The sequence below is a fragment of the Tachysurus fulvidraco genome, chromosome 3 (assembly GCF_022655615.1).
Source record: "Tachysurus fulvidraco isolate hzauxx_2018 chromosome 3, HZAU_PFXX_2.0, whole genome shotgun sequence".
NCBI lineage: Eukaryota > Metazoa > Chordata > Actinopteri > Siluriformes > Bagridae > Tachysurus > Tachysurus fulvidraco.
In genome coordinates this window covers 957341-979019 of record NC_062520.1, presented here as the reverse complement: position 1 = coordinate 979019, position 21679 = coordinate 957341, and the positions used below count along the sequence as shown (strand labels likewise).

The window sequence follows — 21679 nt, the reverse complement described above, 5'->3', positions numbered from 1 at the left end:
TGCTCCACCATCACCTGTCTTGAGCTGTAGATGGCCAAAATGAAGCCTGGAGAATCAGGACACGCCCGAGGAGGGGTAGTGGGGCTTGACACTGAAAACACACACACACACACACACACACACACACACACACACACACACACACACACACACACACACACACACACACACAGAAACACATCAAAACACACACAAAAAAAACCACTCACATTAAACAGTCACATAGATTTGAGACAAAAAGACAGAATGTGAGAGAAAAGTGAAAAAGACAGAGGCAGAGTGACAGAGTGAGAGAGTGAGACAGAGAGTGACAGTGTGACAGAGTGTCAGAGTGAGACAGAGTGTCAGAGTGAGACAGAGTGACAGAGAGTGACAGAGTGAGACAGAGAGTGACAGAGTGAGACAGAGAGTGACAGAGTGAGACAGAGAGTGACAGAGTGAGACAGAGAGTGACAGAGTGTCAGAGTGAGAGAGAGTGACAGAGTGTCAGAGTGAGACAGAGTGTCAGAGTGAGACGGAGTGTCAGAGTGAGACAGAGAGTGACAGAGTGTCAGAGTGAGACAGAGAGTGACAGACAGACATGTAACATTGTGATGTCACATTGGCATGATAAAGGATCTACTCCGGCCCGACGGTAACAGACTCACTTCACAAACACTTTCACATATTGATCACTGCTGCTGTGTTCCAGGCCCTTTCACTACGCTACAAGGGTTAAATGTAATAATACAGGATTCTCTGAGTCAGTCATGAGGTTCACTTCTCATTGTATCCTGAGATCTGAACTTATATGTTATATGTGAAGGTTTACAGATCTGTGACGTTCACAAAGCCGTGATCAGAACATGTCCTTACTGTGTAAACTCACTGTGACTCACTGAAAAGTGATCTGAGTTTTAAATCTGAATGAGAGCAAAAAAAATAAAAAATTTAAAAGTGCTAGTCTCTGTTATTCCAGTAGAGGGCACAATGGAGTAAAATCTTTTCATATAAATAAATAAATAAATAAATCATGTCTCCTACCAAATCATCTCACTCAAAGGCTGAAGAACTAGACTGATGTCCCTCACCTCAGTATATTGGCTCATTATTCTTGGGTAATTTGTGTGTATGTTGTGAGTTTTGTGTGAGTGTTGTGAGGGTTGAACGTGTTGTGAGTGTATGTTGTGCGGGTTGTGCAAGTTTTGTGCGAGTGTGTGTGCTGTGAGTGTTGTGTGAGTGTTGTGTGAGTGGTGTTTGTTGTGTGAGTGTTGTGTGTGTATGTTGTGTGAGTGTTGTGTGTGTATGTTGTGTATGTTGTGTGAGTGTTGTGTGTGTGTATGTTGTGTGAGTGTTGTGTGTGTATGTTGTGTGAGTGTTGTGTGTGTGTATGTTGTGTGAGTGATGTGTGTATGTTGTGTGTATTGTGTGTTTGTTGTGTGTGTTGTGTGTGTGTTGTGTGTATGATGTGTGTATGATGTGTGTATTGTGTGTTTGTTGTGTGTTTGTTGTGTGTTGTGTGTATGATGTGTGTATGATGTGTGTATTGTGTGTTTGTTGTGTGTTGTGTGTACCTGGTGTTCCTCCACTGTTCCAGTGGTTAAAGGCACAGCACACCACAGCGTACTCTCCCGGCTCCAGCATCACATCACAGCCTACAAACTTCTTCACCGCACGTTTACTGTGAGCAAGTAAACGACCGAGCGTCAGCTTGTTCCCACTGGAGAACGACGCACGGAACACCATGATACACAGATCCAGCAGGTGATTATCTGCAGCGTCAGAACGTCTGGGAGAAGGAGAGGAGACCAGGAGAAGATCAGGAACAGAAAAGTGTAATGAATGAAAATATACCGTATTCAGAAATTTATAAACATCATCAAGATCATTAAAAATAAACACTTGTACATATAGTGTGTGTGTGTGTGTGTGTGTGTGTGTACCTGCTCCCCTCTTGGAACAGAGCGAACTCCATGGCGGTTCTTTCCAGTACAGTCAGAGAAGTCACTGTGATTGGTCCACTCGCCCTGCTGGGGAACGAACCCTGAACTCGTACCTCATGCCAGTCTGAGTGTATCTTACAGATATCCACTGAGTCAAAGTACCTACACACACACACACACAGAAAGAGAGAACGAGAGAGAGAAAGAGAGAGAGAGAGAGAGAGAGAGAGAGAGAGAGAGAGAGAGAGAGAGGGAAGGAGCAGCGGTTACAGATACATGTCTGTGAGTGTAAATAAAACATGAAGGGAGCTGGAGGGAGTGGGTGTCTATATTTCACTCCTGCAGTGTGTGTATATATATGTACAGTGTGTGTGTGTGTGTGTGTTCACACAAGGGTTCAGTATGTGATTAACACTGATCATCAGTATCATCCTGATATCACGAATCTTCTTCAGCTTCTCTTCATTAGTAAATGCACATGTTATGAAACACATCTGATACTGATATACTGTCTAATCTGTAAAAGTCTTTACTGATGGATCTGTAAATATAATCTGCTGATAGTGTTTACAAAGCACAGATTACTCACTTGATGAAGTCTCCGTACTCCATCCAGAACACTCCCTCGCTACTTCCATGAGCCATCAGCTCGTGTCTCAAGTGCTGTGGCCAATCAGGCCACTCGTCTGACCAGGAGCCGTTCCAGGAGAACCGTCCCCATGGGTTCCGCAGACGCAGCAGCCTGGAACAAATACACAACAACAACGGAAAAAAAAAACAGGAACAGGAAGCTCCTTAAAAAAATATTGTGTAAAATAAAATACAAATATTTAGCTAAAATCTTACACACATTCTGTTGTGCTCTGTCTTGTGAGTTACCTGTAGCCTTGAACGTCCCGGACATCCAGAATTGAGTAGGCATGTCGTGGCCGTAGCCCCAGAGACTCATATACAGCATCATCCACCTTCATGTTCCCACCACCACATGATGCACCCATCAGGAAACTGAGGAAGAAATAAACCAATCACCAACAAGATCCAACCATCGCCACCAATCCCATGGAGACTCGTGTAAACAAGACTAAACAAGCGCTTGAATTGTTTGCAGTGAGTTTTCGTGCCTGTCTCGGCATTTAAACTATACTGTTTTTTTACTTTCTCTTCTTAGTTAATATTTTGCATTGTCGCTTTAGTTTTTTAATTCCTTACTTTTTTATAACAGTTCATTTTATTCCTCCTTCTCCAAAAAATCTCTCACTGCTGCCAGATCAGTTTATTTCTCCAGCCTTATTGAAGATAAAAATAATCCTACATTCTTATTTAATACTGTAGTAAAATGAACTAGGAATAAAAACACTGTTGAAAAGCGCACTCATCTATTTGTAGCAATGAATTAGCAACTTCATGAATTATTTCAAATATTTCAAATTAATAACATCAGGCAGAAAATTCAGACCATTAATTTAATACTAAACAATTTGATAGATAAAGCTGTAGATAATATTTATGTTCTTCATCAGTATTTAGTTTTAATCCCCTACAACAGACTGACTTATTTTCACTGATTTCTTCTTCAAAATATCGACCTGTAAACTGGATCCCTGACCCACGTGTTACTTTAAACAGATATTACCAGTAGCTTTACAACCCATTCTAAAGATAATACATTCTTCCCTTAGCACTGGTTATGTCCCGAAATCTTTTACAGTTTTTTTCAGTCGCTAACAAGTGTTTGTCCAAACAGTTGTCACATTTTCAAAACTCTAAACACAATTAGCACAGCATCAGTCTTTTGTGGCCGTACCATTCACACATTTCATGTCGTTTTCACACAATATGCAATCAGTGAACACATTTCCACAATGCTTACATGTTCTTAACAGACAAGCTGTACTGTACCTCCCAACAAAATTATGGATTGTTTTTGTAGTATTCACGAATGTTAACACACAACATCACACAATAGCAAAAACAATATTCCAAACCTTAGATACAGTATAAAAACCTCCGCTTCTGCAATGATATCAATTCAAAAACAATATATCTCGGCTGATAATAAACAAACAATTGAATAATTGACACACAGCTGATTGGGTTGGGTGAATTTGGTGAATGTTGGGTATACTGGGCCAACCACAGCTGATTCCAGTCTGACTTAGACTCAGTGGCAGGGGTTATTTTTTTCTATTACTATAAAATGAGGACTTTGAGGATGTTTTTGGAAACAGAAACAGAAAAAGACAAACACTGTAATGTCTGGACGTGGAAGAGGAAGAGCAAGTGGCCCAGGGAGAAGACCAGCTCCAGTGAAAGATGCAGGGCCAGGGAGAGGTGCAGTGAGAGGTGCAGTAGGAGAGTAGGAGGTGCAGTAGGAGGTGCAGTAGGAGGTGCAGTGAGAGGTGCAGTAAGAGGTGCAGTAGGAGATTCGTGCCACTATCATTGACCATGTAATCAACCACGGTCTCTCACTAAGAGAGGCTGGTGAAAGAGTGCAACCCAATCTGAGGCGGTCAACGGTTGCCTCCATTACTAGCATCTTTCAACAAACCAACAGGTAAGTATTGCATTTTTTTCTGCATGGAGGTGTAAGGTTTATGACCATCAGCCACATGACCAGATGTCCCTCCTTGAAGCCATGGATGCTGGCTGCAGGGACATCACAGTTCAAGATTGCCAAGGGTGCATCCGACATACTGTACCAAGCGGTTTTATCCCAGGTGCATCGCCTTGGATGATATCAGATGTGATGTTGACGAAAACATGTGGCCAAACCCTGAAGATCGCAGGGATTAGATACATTAATTTTGTGCTGTTTTTAGTTCCCCACTTCTTATCTGGGCTTTTTGCTGTTTTGTTTTTTGTTTCGTTTTTTGTTTTTCAGAATGCTCTTATATGTGATATTTTGTTCACTGTAAGCAATACTGTAAAACTTTTTCTCTTCTATTATATTTTGTTTCTACTGAACCTCCTTTAGTAAACAGTAAAGAAAAAAATAACTGATTTGCTTTTTACTGGAATGCGTTTGAATGTGAACATTACTGTACATGTGGACATACAGTTCCCAACTAAGACATTTTGTGTAAAAGGTGGATCGCATGTTACCTGATACATAAAAGTCTATGCAGTTTTTCTAATGTCAACAATAGCCAGTATTTTGAAACCTGGTGTACTTTGATTGACCTTTATTACCTTGTGAAGTGAAAACAAGTGTTATTCTTTGACAGAATAATTTCATTTTGAGTCAGATTTCCAGTGTTTCGGTAAAGTTAGTGTGTGCAGAGAAAGATGTGTTCTGTTTTGAAATGGAGAGTTAGTATATATTTAACAAAATGTGTTTTGAGAGGAAAATTATCAATTTGGCCAACTGTGTTTTGTAGGTGTAAGTCTGTGTTAAGAGTTTAGAAAAAATATCTTAATTATAGGTAAGCACTCGTTAGCGATTGAAAAAAAACTGTAAGCTAACGGTTATCAAACCTGTGATTAAAAAACCTGACCTCGACCCAAACCAGCTGTCCAACTATAGACCAACATCAAACCTCCCCTTTATCTCTGAGATCCTAGAAAAGGTTGTAGCTCAGCAGTTATGTTCAGACCTACATAGGAATAATATACATGTAATGTATCAGTCAGGATTTAGGCCTCATCATAGCACAGAGACAGCGCTGGTTAAAGTGGTAAATGTCCTGTTACTGGTCTCTGATCAGGGTTGTGTCTCTTTGCTGGTGTTACTTGATCTTACTGCAGCTTTTTATACCACTGACCATGTTATTTTACTTTATAGACTAGAACATGTTGTTTGTGTTAAAGCGACAGCTCTCTCCTGGATCAGGTCTTATTTGACAGATCGATATCAGTTTGTAGATCTAAATGGTGACTTCTCTAAACAAACTAAAGTAATGTTCGGTGTTCCACAAGGTTCTGTTTTAGGCCCACTGTTTTCTCCCTATATATGCTACCCCTTTTGCACAATTACTCATAAACATGGTATGGGCTTCCACTGTTACGCTGATGACACACAGCTGTATGTATCAGCTCAGTCAGATGTGAGTCACCAGCTTAATAACATTGAAAATTGTGTGAAGGACATTAGACAGCGTACGCTTACTAACTTCCTCCTGCTTAACTCTGACAGACTTGTCTTTAAGTTCTTGTACCAGGACCACATGCAGCCAGAAGTAAGCGTTCTGATTACAAAGTAACTCTGGATGGTCTTTCTATTACATCATGTGCAGCAGTAAAAGACTAGTGTGATTATTGATACCGGTCTCTCAGATCTGGAGGGTTCATGGTCATAGAGTGTTTGGTGAACTGGGATGTCTGGATGTTGTCTCCTTACCACCCTCACAAGTCGCTCAGGTATGCAGACTGTGGAGTGGTGGGACGCTTTACATCCCAGGAAGCCCTCATGTCTGTGTCACCTTCTGGATCCATCCTTTTAGTTATGCTGTCATAGCTAGTCATGCTATGACATGCTATGGAGTCCCTGTCTGCACTTTGCACTTAATTTACTTTGTTAATAGCATGATTAAAATCATACCTAACAATTTTCTACACTCTCTCTCTGCCTCTCCCGAGCTCACAGTGGTCCGATTTCCTAGCATGATCTTCCTCGTCTTAAGGAGCTACTTCATCAATCCTGATGTTCTACACCTGGTCCGAGTCTCGTCGCCCGGTGGTCACCCTGCCAGGGATTGACCTGCATGGTCAGCCAGTAATTCCATCAAACCATCAGAGAGGCAAAGCACGCACATGCCTAGACAATCCGTAGCCACTTCCAGGACAGCAGAGACACCCGGTGTATGTGGCAGGGCATACAGGTGACCACAAACTACAAGACAGCTTCACCTGCCTGTGATAGTGATGCCTCCCTCCCAGATTCTGTGCTCGGTTTGAGGTGCAAAACAACGTAGTGGCAAGGAAGACCTTGCCCGATGACCAGGTACTCTGCCTATCCATGGCCGATGTGAGGAGAACTCTATGCAGAGTTAATCCACGGAAGGCTGCTGGACCAAACAACATCCTTGGCAGGGTTCACAGGGAATGCGCAGAACAGCTAGCGGATGTCTTCACTGACATCTTCAACATTTCCCTAAGCAGCGCTGTTGTTCCTAACTGCCTCCAGACTACCACCATTGTCCCCGTCCCAAAGAAGTCTACAGTGTCCTTCCTCAATGACTACCATCCTGTTGCACTCACACCCATCATTATGAAGTGCTTCGAGAAGCTCGTCATGAGGCACATCAAGACCCAGCTACCACCCACCTGGACAATAAAGACACTTATGTACGAATGCTGTACATAGACTTTAGTTCAGCATTCAACACGATCATCCCTCAGCACCTGATAGGGAAACTGAGTCTGCTGGGACTGAACACCTCCCTCTGCAACTGGATCCTGGACTTCCTGACTGGGAGACCTCAGTCATTCTGGATCAGGATCAGCATCTCCAGCACCACCACACTGAACACTGGAGCCCCTCAGGGCTGCGTGCTCAGTCCACTGCCTGCTGTTCACCTTGCTGACTCATGACTGTGCAGCAATGCACAGATCAAACCATATCAAGTTTGCCGATGACACGGCCGTGGTGGGTCTCATCAACAAGAGTCAGCATACAGAGAGGAGGTGCAACATCTAACTGCCTGGTGTAGAGAAAACAACCTGTCTCTGAATGTTGATAAAACTAAAGACATGGTTGTTGACTTCAGGAGAGCACAGAGAGAACACTCTCCGCTGAACATTGACGGATCAACTGTAGAGATCCGTCTCTACTTCTTACGAAGGCTGAGAAAGGCACATCTCCCTCCCCCCATCCTGACCACTTTTTACAGAGGGACCATTGAGATCATCCTGAGCAGCTGCATCACTGTCTGGTTTGGGAACTGCACCATCTCTGATCACAAGACCCTGCAGTGGATAGTGAGGACAGCTGAGATCATTGGAGTCTCGCTTCCCACTATCATAGACATTTACACAATACGCTGCATCTGCAAAGCCAACAGCATTGTGGATGACCCCACACACCCCTCTTCACCCCACGCACCACACACATTCTTCACCCCACACACTCCTCACACACACACACTTCACCCCACACACCCTCACACACACTCTAAACCCTCCTGGCGTCTAGAAAAAGGTACCGAAACCATCAGACTCCTTAATAACTGAAACTAAACTGTACTGCACATTAGCACTTTATGTATCTAGGACTAACTTACTAAGTCCTTATAGCTCTGTCTTTGTTTTATGTAGCTCCATGATCCTGGAGAAATGTTGTCTCATTTCACTGTGTACTATAACAGATATATATGGTTGAAACGACAATAAAAAGCTTCTTGACTTGACTCTTGACTTGGATGGTCTTTATCAGCAATCAGGACTGTGATGACCCATTAGTTCCTCAGGAGCTCTCAGCTGCACTATTATAAACTGCTGTAGAAAGGACATTATTTACATTTACACTAATTTACACTAATTTGCTGTAGAGTGTCACCCTGATGAGGATGAGGTTCTCTGGTTCCTCTCAAGGTTTCTTCCTCATATCATCTCAGGGAGGTTTTCCTTGCTGCTGTCACCTCAGACTTGATAATTAGGGATAGGGTATTTTAAATTTTAAGTTAATCTTTTTAAATTAATTTGAAACTTTAATTGTATATGTTCATTTATTTATTTTTATCGTTATTTCTTCTTCTTCTTCTTCTTCTTCTTCTTATTATATATTTATTTATTTCTCTCTTGTGTTTCCACACATCTGTAAAGCTACACAAATAAATTGAATTGAACAAGTATATTGTGAGTGTTACCCCGCCTCCTTGGAGCTGATCATCTTGGCCCAGATGATGTCAGTGTCAATGGGCTCCTCACGTGGGTTGGTGTTGTTCACCTGAAGGTTGAGGCTGTCACATGGAGCTCCAGTCAGAGTGGCCAAGCCTTCGATGGCTCGACCAGCCTGCAGTGCAAAATACGAACCATGCAGCTTCGCCAGTGCCTTTTCTATCAGAGCCACCCACAACTGTCTCCTCTGAGCCTAGAGAAAGAGGGGGGGGGCACTGACTGAGATTACTATTATTAGAAAGACCCTCAGAAAGACAAAAATAGAGCAATTACAAATTGAGAAATAGAAACAATGATACGGTTGATGAATGGATTGACAGGGAAATGGATGGATAGATAAATGTTATGATGCTTGGATTAAAGGTTAGTTTAAGTCTTGGACATATACAGAATACAGAGATGAATACCTGGATAAATAGCTAAATAATTTGGTTAGATGGTGAGATCTGGACTTGTGTAGAAGATAAACACTTTGATGGATATATGGATAGTTAGAAGAATGGAGAATTAGAGGAATGCATGAATGGATGGAAGGATATTTAGGGCTATGGGTTAATGGAAGCATAATTGAAAGGGATAGATGGATACTGACTGTGACCAAAAGGATGGACAATAAGTAGGATGGCTAAATAAGTACTGTTTATGTTCTAGAAATAAATGGATGTATCAGAGCTCGACCCCCCCCCACGACACACCCTCCCACACACACAAAAAAAAAAGACACACACACAAACACACCTGTGAGAACAGCAGGTATCCATACTCATCACATGGGAGCATGTCGTCCACCAGCACTGTGGTCCAGGTTCCATCTTTACACAGTCGAACCTGATACGCTCCTTCAGGACAAATCGAACGGGTGATCATCACTCGCTCTACCAGCTCGGGACGCTCCGCTAATACGGCCAGTGCACTCAGGAACCTGACACATACAGTTGTGACTCATTATAAATGTACAAACTTTTAAAACATGTAAAAACACTGTTTATTAAAACACACACAAACACACACACACACACATACACACAACCTCATCCTTTGTCACTTACCAGCAGTTACCCAGAAGCCCTTGTAGGATGTCAGACGGGCGAGGTGTTCGAAAAACTGACCACTTCACCCCACGATCCTTAAAGTTGTTGCAGTTTATCTCGTGTGGGCGGAGCCACTTTTTGATTCGCTGCTGGACGCTGTCACTCTCCGGGAATCCCACTGATCTGGGTCCAGGAGGAAAACTGTCGTCCACAAAGTTCACTGCATTCTGAAAGACACAAATATGACAATATAAACAGAGATTCATGTTACAGGACATTAGCTACTCAAACACACAGCTACTCAAACATACATAATGCATTGTCTATCATGCATAGCTATACAGGTTGCTTTACTTTCTTGTTATGAATTGTTACTACTATTTCTGTCTTCTGTTTAACAAACTATTATTAACAGTTATATTCCATAGAAAGTTACTGTCCTTTATCCACCCCACTACACACACACACCTCTCTGCAGAAGCTAACGATGTTCTCCCACAGTTCCTTTGCTTCCCCCTCATCAGTTTTCCTCCGTTGTTCCACGTGAACACTCTCTCTGCGGCGTAGTGCTTTCACTTTTCTGGTTCTCAAGTAGCGCTGAGCTGTGTGACATGCCACACAGTGCTTTACGCACACCTCATTTAGTAGTGTGCATGCTGGACACGCCCACTTCTCCCCTTGCCCTGTCCCTCGGGGAGTGTGCAAGGTCTTTTTAGTGAAGGGCTCAGAAAATCCATGAAGTTTAGAGGTTCCACATGCACTGCAATGTCCTGAACCTGTAGGATTTCGCAATGTGCACTTGGAACATGCCCATGATGTAAAATCAGGGCTTGAGGGTGTGGCTGGAGTGAACCGAACAGATTCACCAAGGACATCAATGACATCTGTGCTTGGCCCCGTCCCCTGGCGCGGCCCTCTACAGGCATCACATCGTCCTGCTGAAGATACTGAGGGGCCAGAAGGAGCAGAGCATCCAGGACATTTCCAAGAAGGTGGGGCTGGATGGTTAGAACTTGGCTCCTCCTCTTCAAGTACACTAAGGCGTTTGACTGGTTCTGAGGAAGGGAGAGGCTTAGGTTTGGAGGCAGGTCCTGTCGATGGGGACGTAGGGGGAGGGACTTCGCGTCTGCTGCGAGGAACAGGATTATTTTGCAAAGAGGACAAGGAAGGTGGAAGGAAGTGGGCATTGTTAGGAGGTGGAGATGGTGTCTGAGAAGGGACAGGGTTAGGAGATGAGTCTTCAGTGAGATCAACGATGACTGCCCCAGAATTTTGTGCAGGAAACCCAGACAATGGCGTCCGGACGTCCGGAACTACCAGGGCCTCGGGTGGGATTTTGGGAAGTGAAAGTTTCCGTGGGCCGCCACAGGCTGAGCAAGACATAGCTGTGGGTGTATTTAAAAGTGTGCAACGAGGACACGTCCACCCCAATACCACACCCACTTCTGTGCTTCCTACTTCCCCATTAGGCTCAGACTTCTTTACCAAGTCTTCATCCACATGCTGCCGTTTAGGCTCCGAGTTGGAAGTAATGGGTTCTGAGATGGAGGGAGAAGAAGAAGAAGGGGTAGGGCCATTTGAAGAACTGGGTGGTGCTCCACAGACTGAGCATGCCCCTGATGCGCTGTGATTGGTCAGTGTGCAGCGTGGGCAGGTCCAGCAGCTGCTGAGGCGCAGAATTCTGTTCAGGTCAGGTTTGTTACGTGGTGCCTCACAGATGGAGCAGCGTGGAGATCCTGCTGGGTTTAAGAAGGTACAACGAACACATGACCAATCAGAACCAAGTACCATGGCCTCCATCATCGACCCACGAGAGTGAGAGAGACTGAAGGAGAGACAAAAAGAGAGAAATTAGACACAAACAAACAAAGCAAAAATACACACAGTAACTAATCTTTACATTAAGCCCTGCAAAGAGATTCCCTGTTAACACCCACACACTGCCAAAGCCAACACGTTCAAACTCTGGTTATTCCTGCTGAGGGAAAGACCACCACATACAAACATATATCAAGAGAAGAGAAAGCTTCAGTTGAAACAAAGAATTTGAAATGTATAAAATCCTCTAACTTCTGGAGAGATGTTCCATCAGAGTCAGCAAAGTCCTCGCTCTTACCTTAAGCTTCATAAACCTGTCACTAAAAACAGCACACACACACACACACACACACACACACACACACACACACACACACACACACACACACACACACACACACTGCAGTTCCAGTGCAAACAAACCACACACAAACATTCTCCACAAACACATCAAGACTACAATAAGAACAAGAATGATATCCCTTTTCCAGCCAAAAGACAACGTGAGTTTTTGGGTTTGCGTGGTGCTAAAGTTCAGCGTTCAACTTTCTCTTTCAGGTATTAGCAGCTTAGTGATATAGTGATTAAAATATAGTTTACAACGGAAGGTTTTCATCAATCCAAATGTATTCAGTCCACCTTCAGATTCCTAATGAACTTTTCCCATATGGATCCTAAATAGTTCTGTTTATATACAGGTTGCATGTTAGTTGATGCAAAGTACATACAAGAACATGATAAATTTAATAATATAAAAATGGTTCTACTTATATTTCTAATACTTTTTCTAAACAAATGATTTGCAGCTTTTTAAACAGAAAATTTTATTGAGGTCCTGCAATTTGCTTCAAAGTGTTGATTTGATATCTGCACGAGACCACAACTGTGACTACACAACACCACAACTGTGACTACACAACACCACAACTGGGACTACACAACACCACAACTGGGACTACACAACACCACAACTGTGACTACACAACACCACAACTGTGACTACACAACACCACAACTGTGACTACACAACACCACAACTTCAGTACAAGGATGAAAAGATTGCATGCAGCTGTATTGATGTGAGTCATCAGCTCCTACTCCATCACTGCTTTACCTTTTAGAGGAGATGCAGGTACACCAGCGATCTGACATGATGACGTTTTTGTTGTTTTGTTTTTGTTCTTTTTTTTATATATCGTAAGCTCTAGTCCAATGAAAATGAGTGTCTGGTTTCTCATGATTGGTCTGATTTAGAGAAATGTTCCTCATCACCCCTCGGTTCCCGTAGTTCATGTATGCAAGCCACATTTTGGCATGATGTTTATTCCTGCACATCACCAGTATAAAGCTCCAGTCCTGTGAACACCAGTTTAAATGCTGCAGGAGAATATGATGTATAATACTGTATAGGCAGAATGTTTTCTCATACCCAAACGCTGCCTCAAAAACCCAAGATTCTATAATTTTCTCCCTCGACGCATCTCCAAAGATATGTAAATTAGAACTGCATGTCGTACGAGCTTTATACTCTGATCGTCTGACAATAAATAGCAGGACTATAACATCGTGATGAAGAAGAAACTGACCGAAGAACCTAAAGCTGTGACAATGTACCACCAGTTTCCATAATACTGATGCAGATGAAAATAACGTTTCACACAGTTGCACTCTACTAACATTTAGTTGCACCTGATTTTGAGTTCAATGCCGCTGACAGTTTGATGTCACAGGCACGAGTCCAGATCAGAGCTCTAAGTAAAAATGTAAACTGTAAAATATCATTGTGTACTGGATCAAGTGCTATTCTCTTCTGTGCTGAATGAGAAGTGTGGCAGTCACTGTATCAGTGATCAATGTGATCGTTACACATAAGATCACTCATTACAGTGATGCACTGGTGAGGAAAAGACTCCAGGTAGATTTAAGGTTTAACAATAATTATACTATTGTTTACATTTTCATTGTTAAATTCTCTTTGATCTTTTCGTTGCAGTAAGTTACATTTAACAACAAAGAACAAAAAAAATGTATTTCCATCTTCAGGTAGTATTTTCTATCCCTGATTTTTTCAGACTTATAGTTTAGTGTTTGTGTTTACAAACAGCTGGACATGACACAAAATGAAGAACCAACCTCTTCCCATACACCAGAGGCGCGCGAGAGAGACTGTCCCCATACACGCGAGAGAGACTGTACCCACACGCGTGTCAGAGAGAAACTGTCCCCACATGCATGTGAGAGAGACTGTCCCCACATATGTGAGAGAGACTGTCCCCACACACGCGAGAGACTGTCCCCACATGCGAGCGAGAGAGACTGTCCCCACATGCATGTGAGAGACTGTCCCCACATGCATGTGAGAGACTGTCCCCACACACGCGAGAGAGACTGTCGCCACACACACACACATACACGTGTCAGAGAGAAACTGTCCCCACATGCGTGTGAGAGAGACTGTCCCCACACACGCGAGAGAGACTGTCCCCACATGCGAGCGAGAGACTGTCCCCACATGCGAGCGAGAGAGACTGTCCCCACATGCATGTGAGAGACTGTCCCCACACACGCGTCCCCACAAACACATTTTTTAAAAATAAATATAAAGTTTAAAATTAAGTAAATATCTAACATCTATCCCTAATGTGAAAGGGATGTGACGATAGTGAGTAAAACCTCCCTGAGATTATATGAGGAAGAAACCTTGAACACTAGACTATAACTTTAATACACACTAACTACAAGAGTGCTGTGATATTGCTCATGTAGACACACTTGGCTGAACAGCAGTTAGCACTGACTCCACAAACACAAACACACACACACACACACACACACACACACACACACACACACACACACACACACACACACACACACACACAATATTGTAGCAGGATGAGGGCCAGATCTTATGTTGGTGTTAATGATTGGAACTTAGTCTCCAAATGTCCTGCTGTGTGTGTGAGTGTGTGTGAGTGTGAGAGAGAGAAAATAAACACCAGTAAATCAACACTATAAATTATAATTATTCTTACTATTAACTTTCCTTGGAAGTATTCTGCTGCTCTCGATGCTGAACACTGGAGCTCTGGAACTGTAACCTGACTATTATGCAGCTCTCGAACTCTGTGCTAGATCTCTGTGTGCTAGGCTGAACTATGGGCTCCAGAATGTTCTATTAAATTTTGGATTTTGGTTCAACAAACCTCCTGAAAAACATTCTAGCGAATGCTAACACACACACACACACACACACACACACACACACACACACACACACACACACACACACACACACACACACCCTAAAGGCCTGTTTTCACTTATGCAGGCTAACAGCTGTTTTAATGTGACACAGAATGAATGATCTTTCTCATACACACACAGAACAGTACAGTCTATGAATAAATAACACTCTTTGTCTTTCCATGTAAAAGATCAATATTAGTGGAGCCAGTTCGATCGAGCAAGATACTTCCTCCTCCATCACCTTCATTACTCCCAGAGTAACTTCAGATTAAAGAACCCATTAGTTCAGATTCTGGAGAGCCCACATCATCATCTGCTAGCTGACATAACTGTGTGCTTGTTAGCAGCTAAGCTAACTGTGTAGCTGAAGGATAAGTGTCTAACTGAGGGAGTGAGGGTGTGTAGTGGCTAGGATAAGTGCTGTTGTAGTTACAGGAAGCCATTGATAAATACACAAAAGTATGTGCACCCCTGACCATCACACGCATACATGGTTCATTTATAAACTGACCCTTGTGTAGAAAGTCTGTGTGTTATAATGACCATGACTGGAACTAAGAGTCCAAGCCCTGTTCCAGCATGACAATGTCCCTGTGCACAAAGCACATCCATGTAGAGTGAAGAACTCGAGTGTCCTGCACAGAGCCCTGACTCTGACTCTACTACACTGAACATACACCTTGGGGATGAACTGGAACTCCGACTGTACTCCAGACCTCCTCACTCTTACACCATCAGTATCTGATCTCACTAATGCTCTTGTAGCTGAATGAACACAAACCCCCACAGACACAATCCAACATCTAGGAGAAAACCTTCACAGAAGAGTGGAGCTCATTACAACAGCAAAGGGAATACATCTGGAAGGAGATGTGTGTGTATGTGTGTGTCACCTGCGTGGGTGGTTATGCGTGTGTGATGGTGTGTGTGTTACCTGCGGGGGCGGTGATGTGTGTGATGGTGTGTGTGTTCTCGGCTCCCCCACACAGGGCTGCTGTGACTGTTGCGTATCCAGCCTACAGGGGGCGTTGTGGGGTACGATGACCCGCTGAACCCATGCTCAGGCTCCGCTTCTGTAGTCAACGATGACGCCGAACTCCCCATTGCCACAACAACCCCCTTCTCCCCCCACACACAGGTGTATCAAGTGTTTACAACCAGCACCTCAATCAGTCCTATTCTAGTGCCGTCAGTCTCCATTTTATATACACGCACACATACACACACACATACACACACACAGGCAGAATACTGTGGTATACATTGAGATGTTCTTATTTCCTGTTTGTTAAGAGCAGAGAGTGGGACAGTCCTGATCCTGAGAGGTCCTCACCTCCCCCTACACACACACACACACACACACACACACACACACACACACACACACACACAAGCTGTAGGTCTGTGTGTTACACTTGTATTATGGACTCAAAGAACACTGTATTTGTGTGTGTATGTGTGTGTGGGTAATACTGCAGCTGCTGTAGGGATTATGCACATATCACATTCCAAACTGACACACACTTACACACTGACATACACACACTCACACAGGAACACACGCGCGCGCGCGCGCGCGCGCACGCACACACACACACACACAGACACACACACACACACACACACACACACACACACACACACACACACACACACACACACACACACAGAGACACACACACACAGACACACAGCTATGGTGTGCCTACGGTGTTGTGTGTGTTATTTCCACTTGTGTGTGTGTGTGTTGCAGTGTGTCCCAGATTCCGGTTACTGTGTGTTTATAATCCCGTTACTGCCTTCTGCCTCTTCTTTGAGCTTCCGGGTTTAAAGGCAGCGCTCGTGCTCGTCCGATGCAGATCCAAATTTGAAAAGAAAATAAAAGTTTCCGGCCGTTAAACACGGTTGTGTCACGAACAAACGTGACGTTCGTTACGTCTGAAAGTAAGCAAATAACGTTGACACGGTCTCGTGCAGTTCCCCTTATGATCGGCGGGCCTTTGAAGCGTGAGCGCGTGCGCTGCCTTTCCGTCTGTCCTCAGATGTACAAACCGGCGAAGCGAATAAACAGCGCGCGTGCTGAAGGATCTGCTCCTAGGACGGAAATCCACATGATGATGATGATGATGAGTAAATGAAGGTTCCGGGTAATCCCGTAAGCGGTGACCTGTCCGCATGCAGCAGCACCGGGTTTATCCTCATACAGATGCTGCAGCAGTGCGACCTCCCCCCCACTGCACATCCTCTGTGTGTGTGTGTGTGTGTGTGTGTGTGTGTGTGTGTGTGTGTGTGTGTGTGTGTGTGTGTGTGTGTATGCAAAGTGTATATTCTTGTTTTTTTCTTAGATCAGCTGCACGAGCTCTCTCTGATCTGGATTATTGAGTCAGCAGCGCGCGTGCGCAAAATCCTTCATTCTTTCTAAGCAGCCGAGATCTGTTAAAGACATCGGGTTCTCCTCCTACCAAAATACACACACACACACACACACACACACACACACACACACACACACACACACACACACACACACACACACACACACACACACACACACAATACACCCCCCCCATCAATAGATATTCTTGGTGATTAAATATTAAAGCTGATGAGTGAATATGATGATTTTGCAACTTTAGCTATAAAAACAGAACAACTATTTTGTTTAAAAAAATACACAAATCATTGAAACAGAGTAGTTTGTAGTGTGTGTTGAATATTGTGTAGTCTGTATTGTGTAGCCTGTATTGTGTAGTCTGTATTGTGTATCCTGTATTGTGTATTGTGTAGTCTGTATTGTGTAGTCTGTATTGTGTAGTGTGTATTGTTTAGTCTGTATTGTGTAGCCTGTATTGTGTAGCCTGTATTGTGTAGTCTGTATTGTGTATCCTGTATTGTGTATTGTGTAGTCTGTATTGTGTAGTCTGTATTGTGTAGTGTGTATTGTTTAGTCTGTATTGTGTAGCCTGTATTGTGTAGCCTGTATTGTGTGTTGAATATTGTGTAGCCTGTATTGTGTAGCCTGTATTGTGTAGTCTGTATTGTGTATCCTGTATTGTGTATTGTGTAGCCTGTATTGTGTAGTCTGTATTGTGTAGTGTGTATTGTTTAGTCTGTATTGTGTAGCCTGTATTGTGTAGCCTGTATTGTGTAGTGTGTATTGTTTAGTCTGTATTGTGTAGCCTGTATTGTGTATTGTGAAGTGTGTATTGTGTAGCCTGTATTGTGTAGCCTGTATTGTGTAGCCTGTATTGTGTATTGTGTAGCCTGTATTGTGTATTGTGTAGCCTGTATTGTGTAGTCTGTAGTGTGTATTGTGTAGTGTGTATTGTGTAGACACTGTGCACCCTAACGATACATATCCCACCCTAGAGATAAATCACACAACTGAAAGCCCATGCAGGTTAAGTTACACCAATCGTATCAGTATGAGTTCAGTCACACAACTGAGAGACATCATCACATTTACACAACACACTGTACAAGGAGACAAAATGCACACACCACACCATACAGCACATGTGACTTTCCATTGTCACCATTGTCTGGAACACTCTTTCATTTTGCACCGAGCTACAAGGAGAATGTAGTGTTAATGGCCTCCAGTTTAGCCTTGTGTGTTAAAGTGTGTAACTCCTCCCACAGTCGTGTCAGTCAGATACAAAGTCCGATTGTGACTCAATGTTCTCTACAGACACGAACAAAAGGACACAAGTCACATGAAGAGAAAACATTTCCGCTGAAATCCTCAAAGCTGTTCTACAGGATTGTTTAAGTTCTTAATCAGTGAGGTGAACTGCGTCTCCCCACAGTGGCAGGTTCAGGTGTGGCTGAATAACAGGTGGGGTTAAATAAAACACACACACACACACACACACACACACACACACACACACACACACACACACACACACACACACACACACACACACACACACACACACACACACACACACACACACACACACACAATCACTCTTCCTCTATTAGTTCTGCTTAGTGTGTAAAGTAGTGAGTAGTGATTAGACTGCTGATATCACTATTATACTCAAAACACAAGATCAACATCATACAGAATAAAATACGCAAATTTACAGATTTGCATAAATAAAAAATGGTTCTAAGCAAGTTCTTTTTTTCATAAGTGTGTATGACAGCTCTGTAATTTCGACATTGTATGCAAATGAGATAAAACTCTATAACTTCAGTTCCTGTCTGCAGTCAGTTCCCACTTACTGAGTGGAAGAAAGACGTCACACCGTTTGATCTCGTCCTGTCATACAATCTCTCATTAAATATTTATAAAGCCATTACGCAACTAGATTTAGATAACATCGTTTAAACAATGTTCACAATAATTTGTCTATTATTTTATTTGGGATTAAGTCTGTAGCTTTAGCAGCTCTATACAGTTACTGCAGTTTTACCTCAGAGATAAAAACCAGCTGAACAAGACACACCATTAAGAACACAACGGGGCATGAAAGCCTTTATTATCGCCACATATACATTACAGCACAGTGGAATTCTTTTCTTCACATACCCCAACTGAGGAGATCGGGGTCAGAGTACAGGGGCAGCTATGACACAGTGCCCCTGGAGCAAAGAGGGTTGAGGGCCTTGCTCAAGGGCCCAACAGTGGAGCTTGGCAGTGCTGGGCCTTGAACCTCGATCCTCCGATCAACAACCCAGAGCCTTAACCAGTTGATCCACAACTTCCCCCTCAAACTACCTCCTACAGACCACAATAATCACAGTGTCCTTACAGAGTCCTGTGTTTCTGCACAGTAGAAAAACAATTAAAAACATTATATAGATAGGCATAAACATCAACCATAAATAAATTAAACACATTATACCACAGAGTTATTGATTTTTTTTTACAGAGTTATTAATTCTAGTCTGAGATGGTGATGATTTGGGGATGAAGACAACAGGAAAACTCTAAAACTCGTCTGAGTCTCGGTGACGTTAACCTGAACTGGAACCAAAGCAGCAATAACCGGTTACTGACAACTGGGTGTGGTCACACACACACACACACACACACACACACACACACACACACACACACACACACACACACACACACACACACACACACACACTTTCTGAGCAGTAAGGTTCTTTCATAGTGAGAAAGTTCTCGGTCTGTAGACAAGACCAATCAAGTCGTTGATTTATATTCCAGTTCAGACAAAATGTTCTCAGTCCATGGTGTGGTTCAGAAAGAAGGATCACAAATTCAGACAGAATGTTCTCACTCTGTAGTGGGGTTCTAACCAAATGCCAGTATTGGTCCACCTAAAGACTGAAACAGAACAGATGCTGGATCCCCTACAGTTTGCCTACCGTGCAAACGGGTTAGTGGACGACGCAGTGGACTGCACTACATTCTGCAACACCTGGACTGCCCAGGGACAGACGCCCGGATGAAGTTTGTCGACTTCAGTTCGGTCTTTAATACAATAATTCTGGAAATTCTCCACTCCAAACTCCTAAAGCTCACTACACCCCCTTCCATCTGTCAGTGGATCACCAGCTTCCTGACAGACAGGAAACAACAGGTGAGACTGGGACCTAAAGCAACTGGGGAGACTGGGAGGTGTTACCTAAAGCATTCGGACAATCAGCACTGGCGCTCCTCAGGGATGTGTCCTCTCCCCACTGCTATTCTCCCCACTCCATTCTCCCCCTCACAATATCCAACAGCCCGGTGACATCTGTGGAGAACTTAAAGTTTCTGAGCACTACCATTTCCCAAGACCTGAAATGGGAGTGCAACATAAACTCCATCATCAAAAAGGCCCAGCAGAGAATGTAGTTTCTACACCACCTAAGGGGGTTTGGTCTGCCGCAGGAGCTGTTGGTGCTGTTCTACTCTGCAGTCATAGAATCTATCCTGTTCACATCCATCACCATCTGGTTTGGTGCAGCAACTAAACAGGACACGAACAGACTGCACCACACAGTAAAAACAGCAGAAATAATAACTGCTGCCCCCTGCCCACTCTCCAGGACTTGTACGACACAAGAACCAGAAACTGGGCAGTAAACAACACCACTGACCCTTCACACCCTGGACATGCCCTCTTTCAGCTCCTCCCTTCTCTCAGGCGCTACAGAACTTTACTAAAACTCCCAGACACAGGAACAGTTCCTTTCCCCCAGACAATCACCCTGATTAACACCTCACCATCATTATATTCACTGCTTCATATCTATAAGTGCTGCATTATCAGGACTGTCAGTCATCACATCATCTGTATATATTACACACTACTGCTGCTGGATAGTGTACTAAAGTATAATATTACACTATATTGTTATTTACACTCTCACACTTTATGTACAGAACTGATCTGTTATATATTCTGTATTATAGTGTTATTTATGTGTGTATTGTATAGTATAGTGTTATTTATGTGTGTATTGTATAGTATAGTGTTATTTATGTGTGTATTGTATAGTATAGTGTTATTTATGTGTGTATTGTATAGTATAGTGTTATTTATGTGTGTATTGTATAGTATAGTGTTATAAGTGTGTATTGTATAGTTATAGTGTTATTTATGTGTGTATTGTATAGTATAGTGTTATTTATGTGTGTATTATAAAGTATAGTGTTATTTATGTGTGTATTGTATAGTGTTATTTATGTGTGTATAGTATAGTGTTATTTATGTGTATTGTATAGTATAGTGTTATTTATGTGTATTGTATAGTATAGTGTTATTTATGTGTGTATTGTATAGTATAGTGTTATAAGTGTGTATTGTATAGTATAGTGTTATTTATGTGTGTATTGTATAGTGTTATTTATGTGTG

General features: G+C 42.9%; 1 protein-coding gene across 2 annotated transcripts in view; it reads right to left on the bottom strand.

Moving 5' to 3' along the window:
• capn15 (calpain 15) overlaps positions 1 to 21679 on the bottom strand; it is a 29629-nt gene that overhangs the window by 1920 nt on the left and 6030 nt on the right. Inside the window, exons 1-10 of one of the 2 annotated variants that reach the window (XM_027154087.2) lie at positions 15789 to 16477; positions 10256 to 11612; positions 9806 to 10014; positions 9495 to 9678; positions 8726 to 8949; positions 2802 to 2927; positions 2512 to 2664; positions 1923 to 2084; positions 1554 to 1768; positions 1 to 91 (exon numbers count right to left, since the gene is read on the bottom strand). The exon at positions 1 to 91 is cut by the window's left edge and continues 73 nt beyond it. In XM_027154087.2, the coding sequence (XP_027009888.1) occupies positions 1 to 91; positions 1554 to 1768; positions 1923 to 2084; positions 2512 to 2664; positions 2802 to 2927; positions 8726 to 8949; positions 9495 to 9678; positions 9806 to 10014; positions 10256 to 11612; positions 15789 to 15958 (2891 nt within the window). In that variant the 5' untranslated portion in view covers positions 15959 to 16477. Of the gene's footprint in view, positions 92 to 1553; positions 1769 to 1922; positions 2085 to 2511; positions 2665 to 2801; positions 2928 to 8725; positions 8950 to 9494; positions 9679 to 9805; positions 10015 to 10255; positions 11613 to 15788; positions 16478 to 21679 lie in introns of those variants that run through there. The other variant, XM_027154088.2, reaches the window with a different exon arrangement.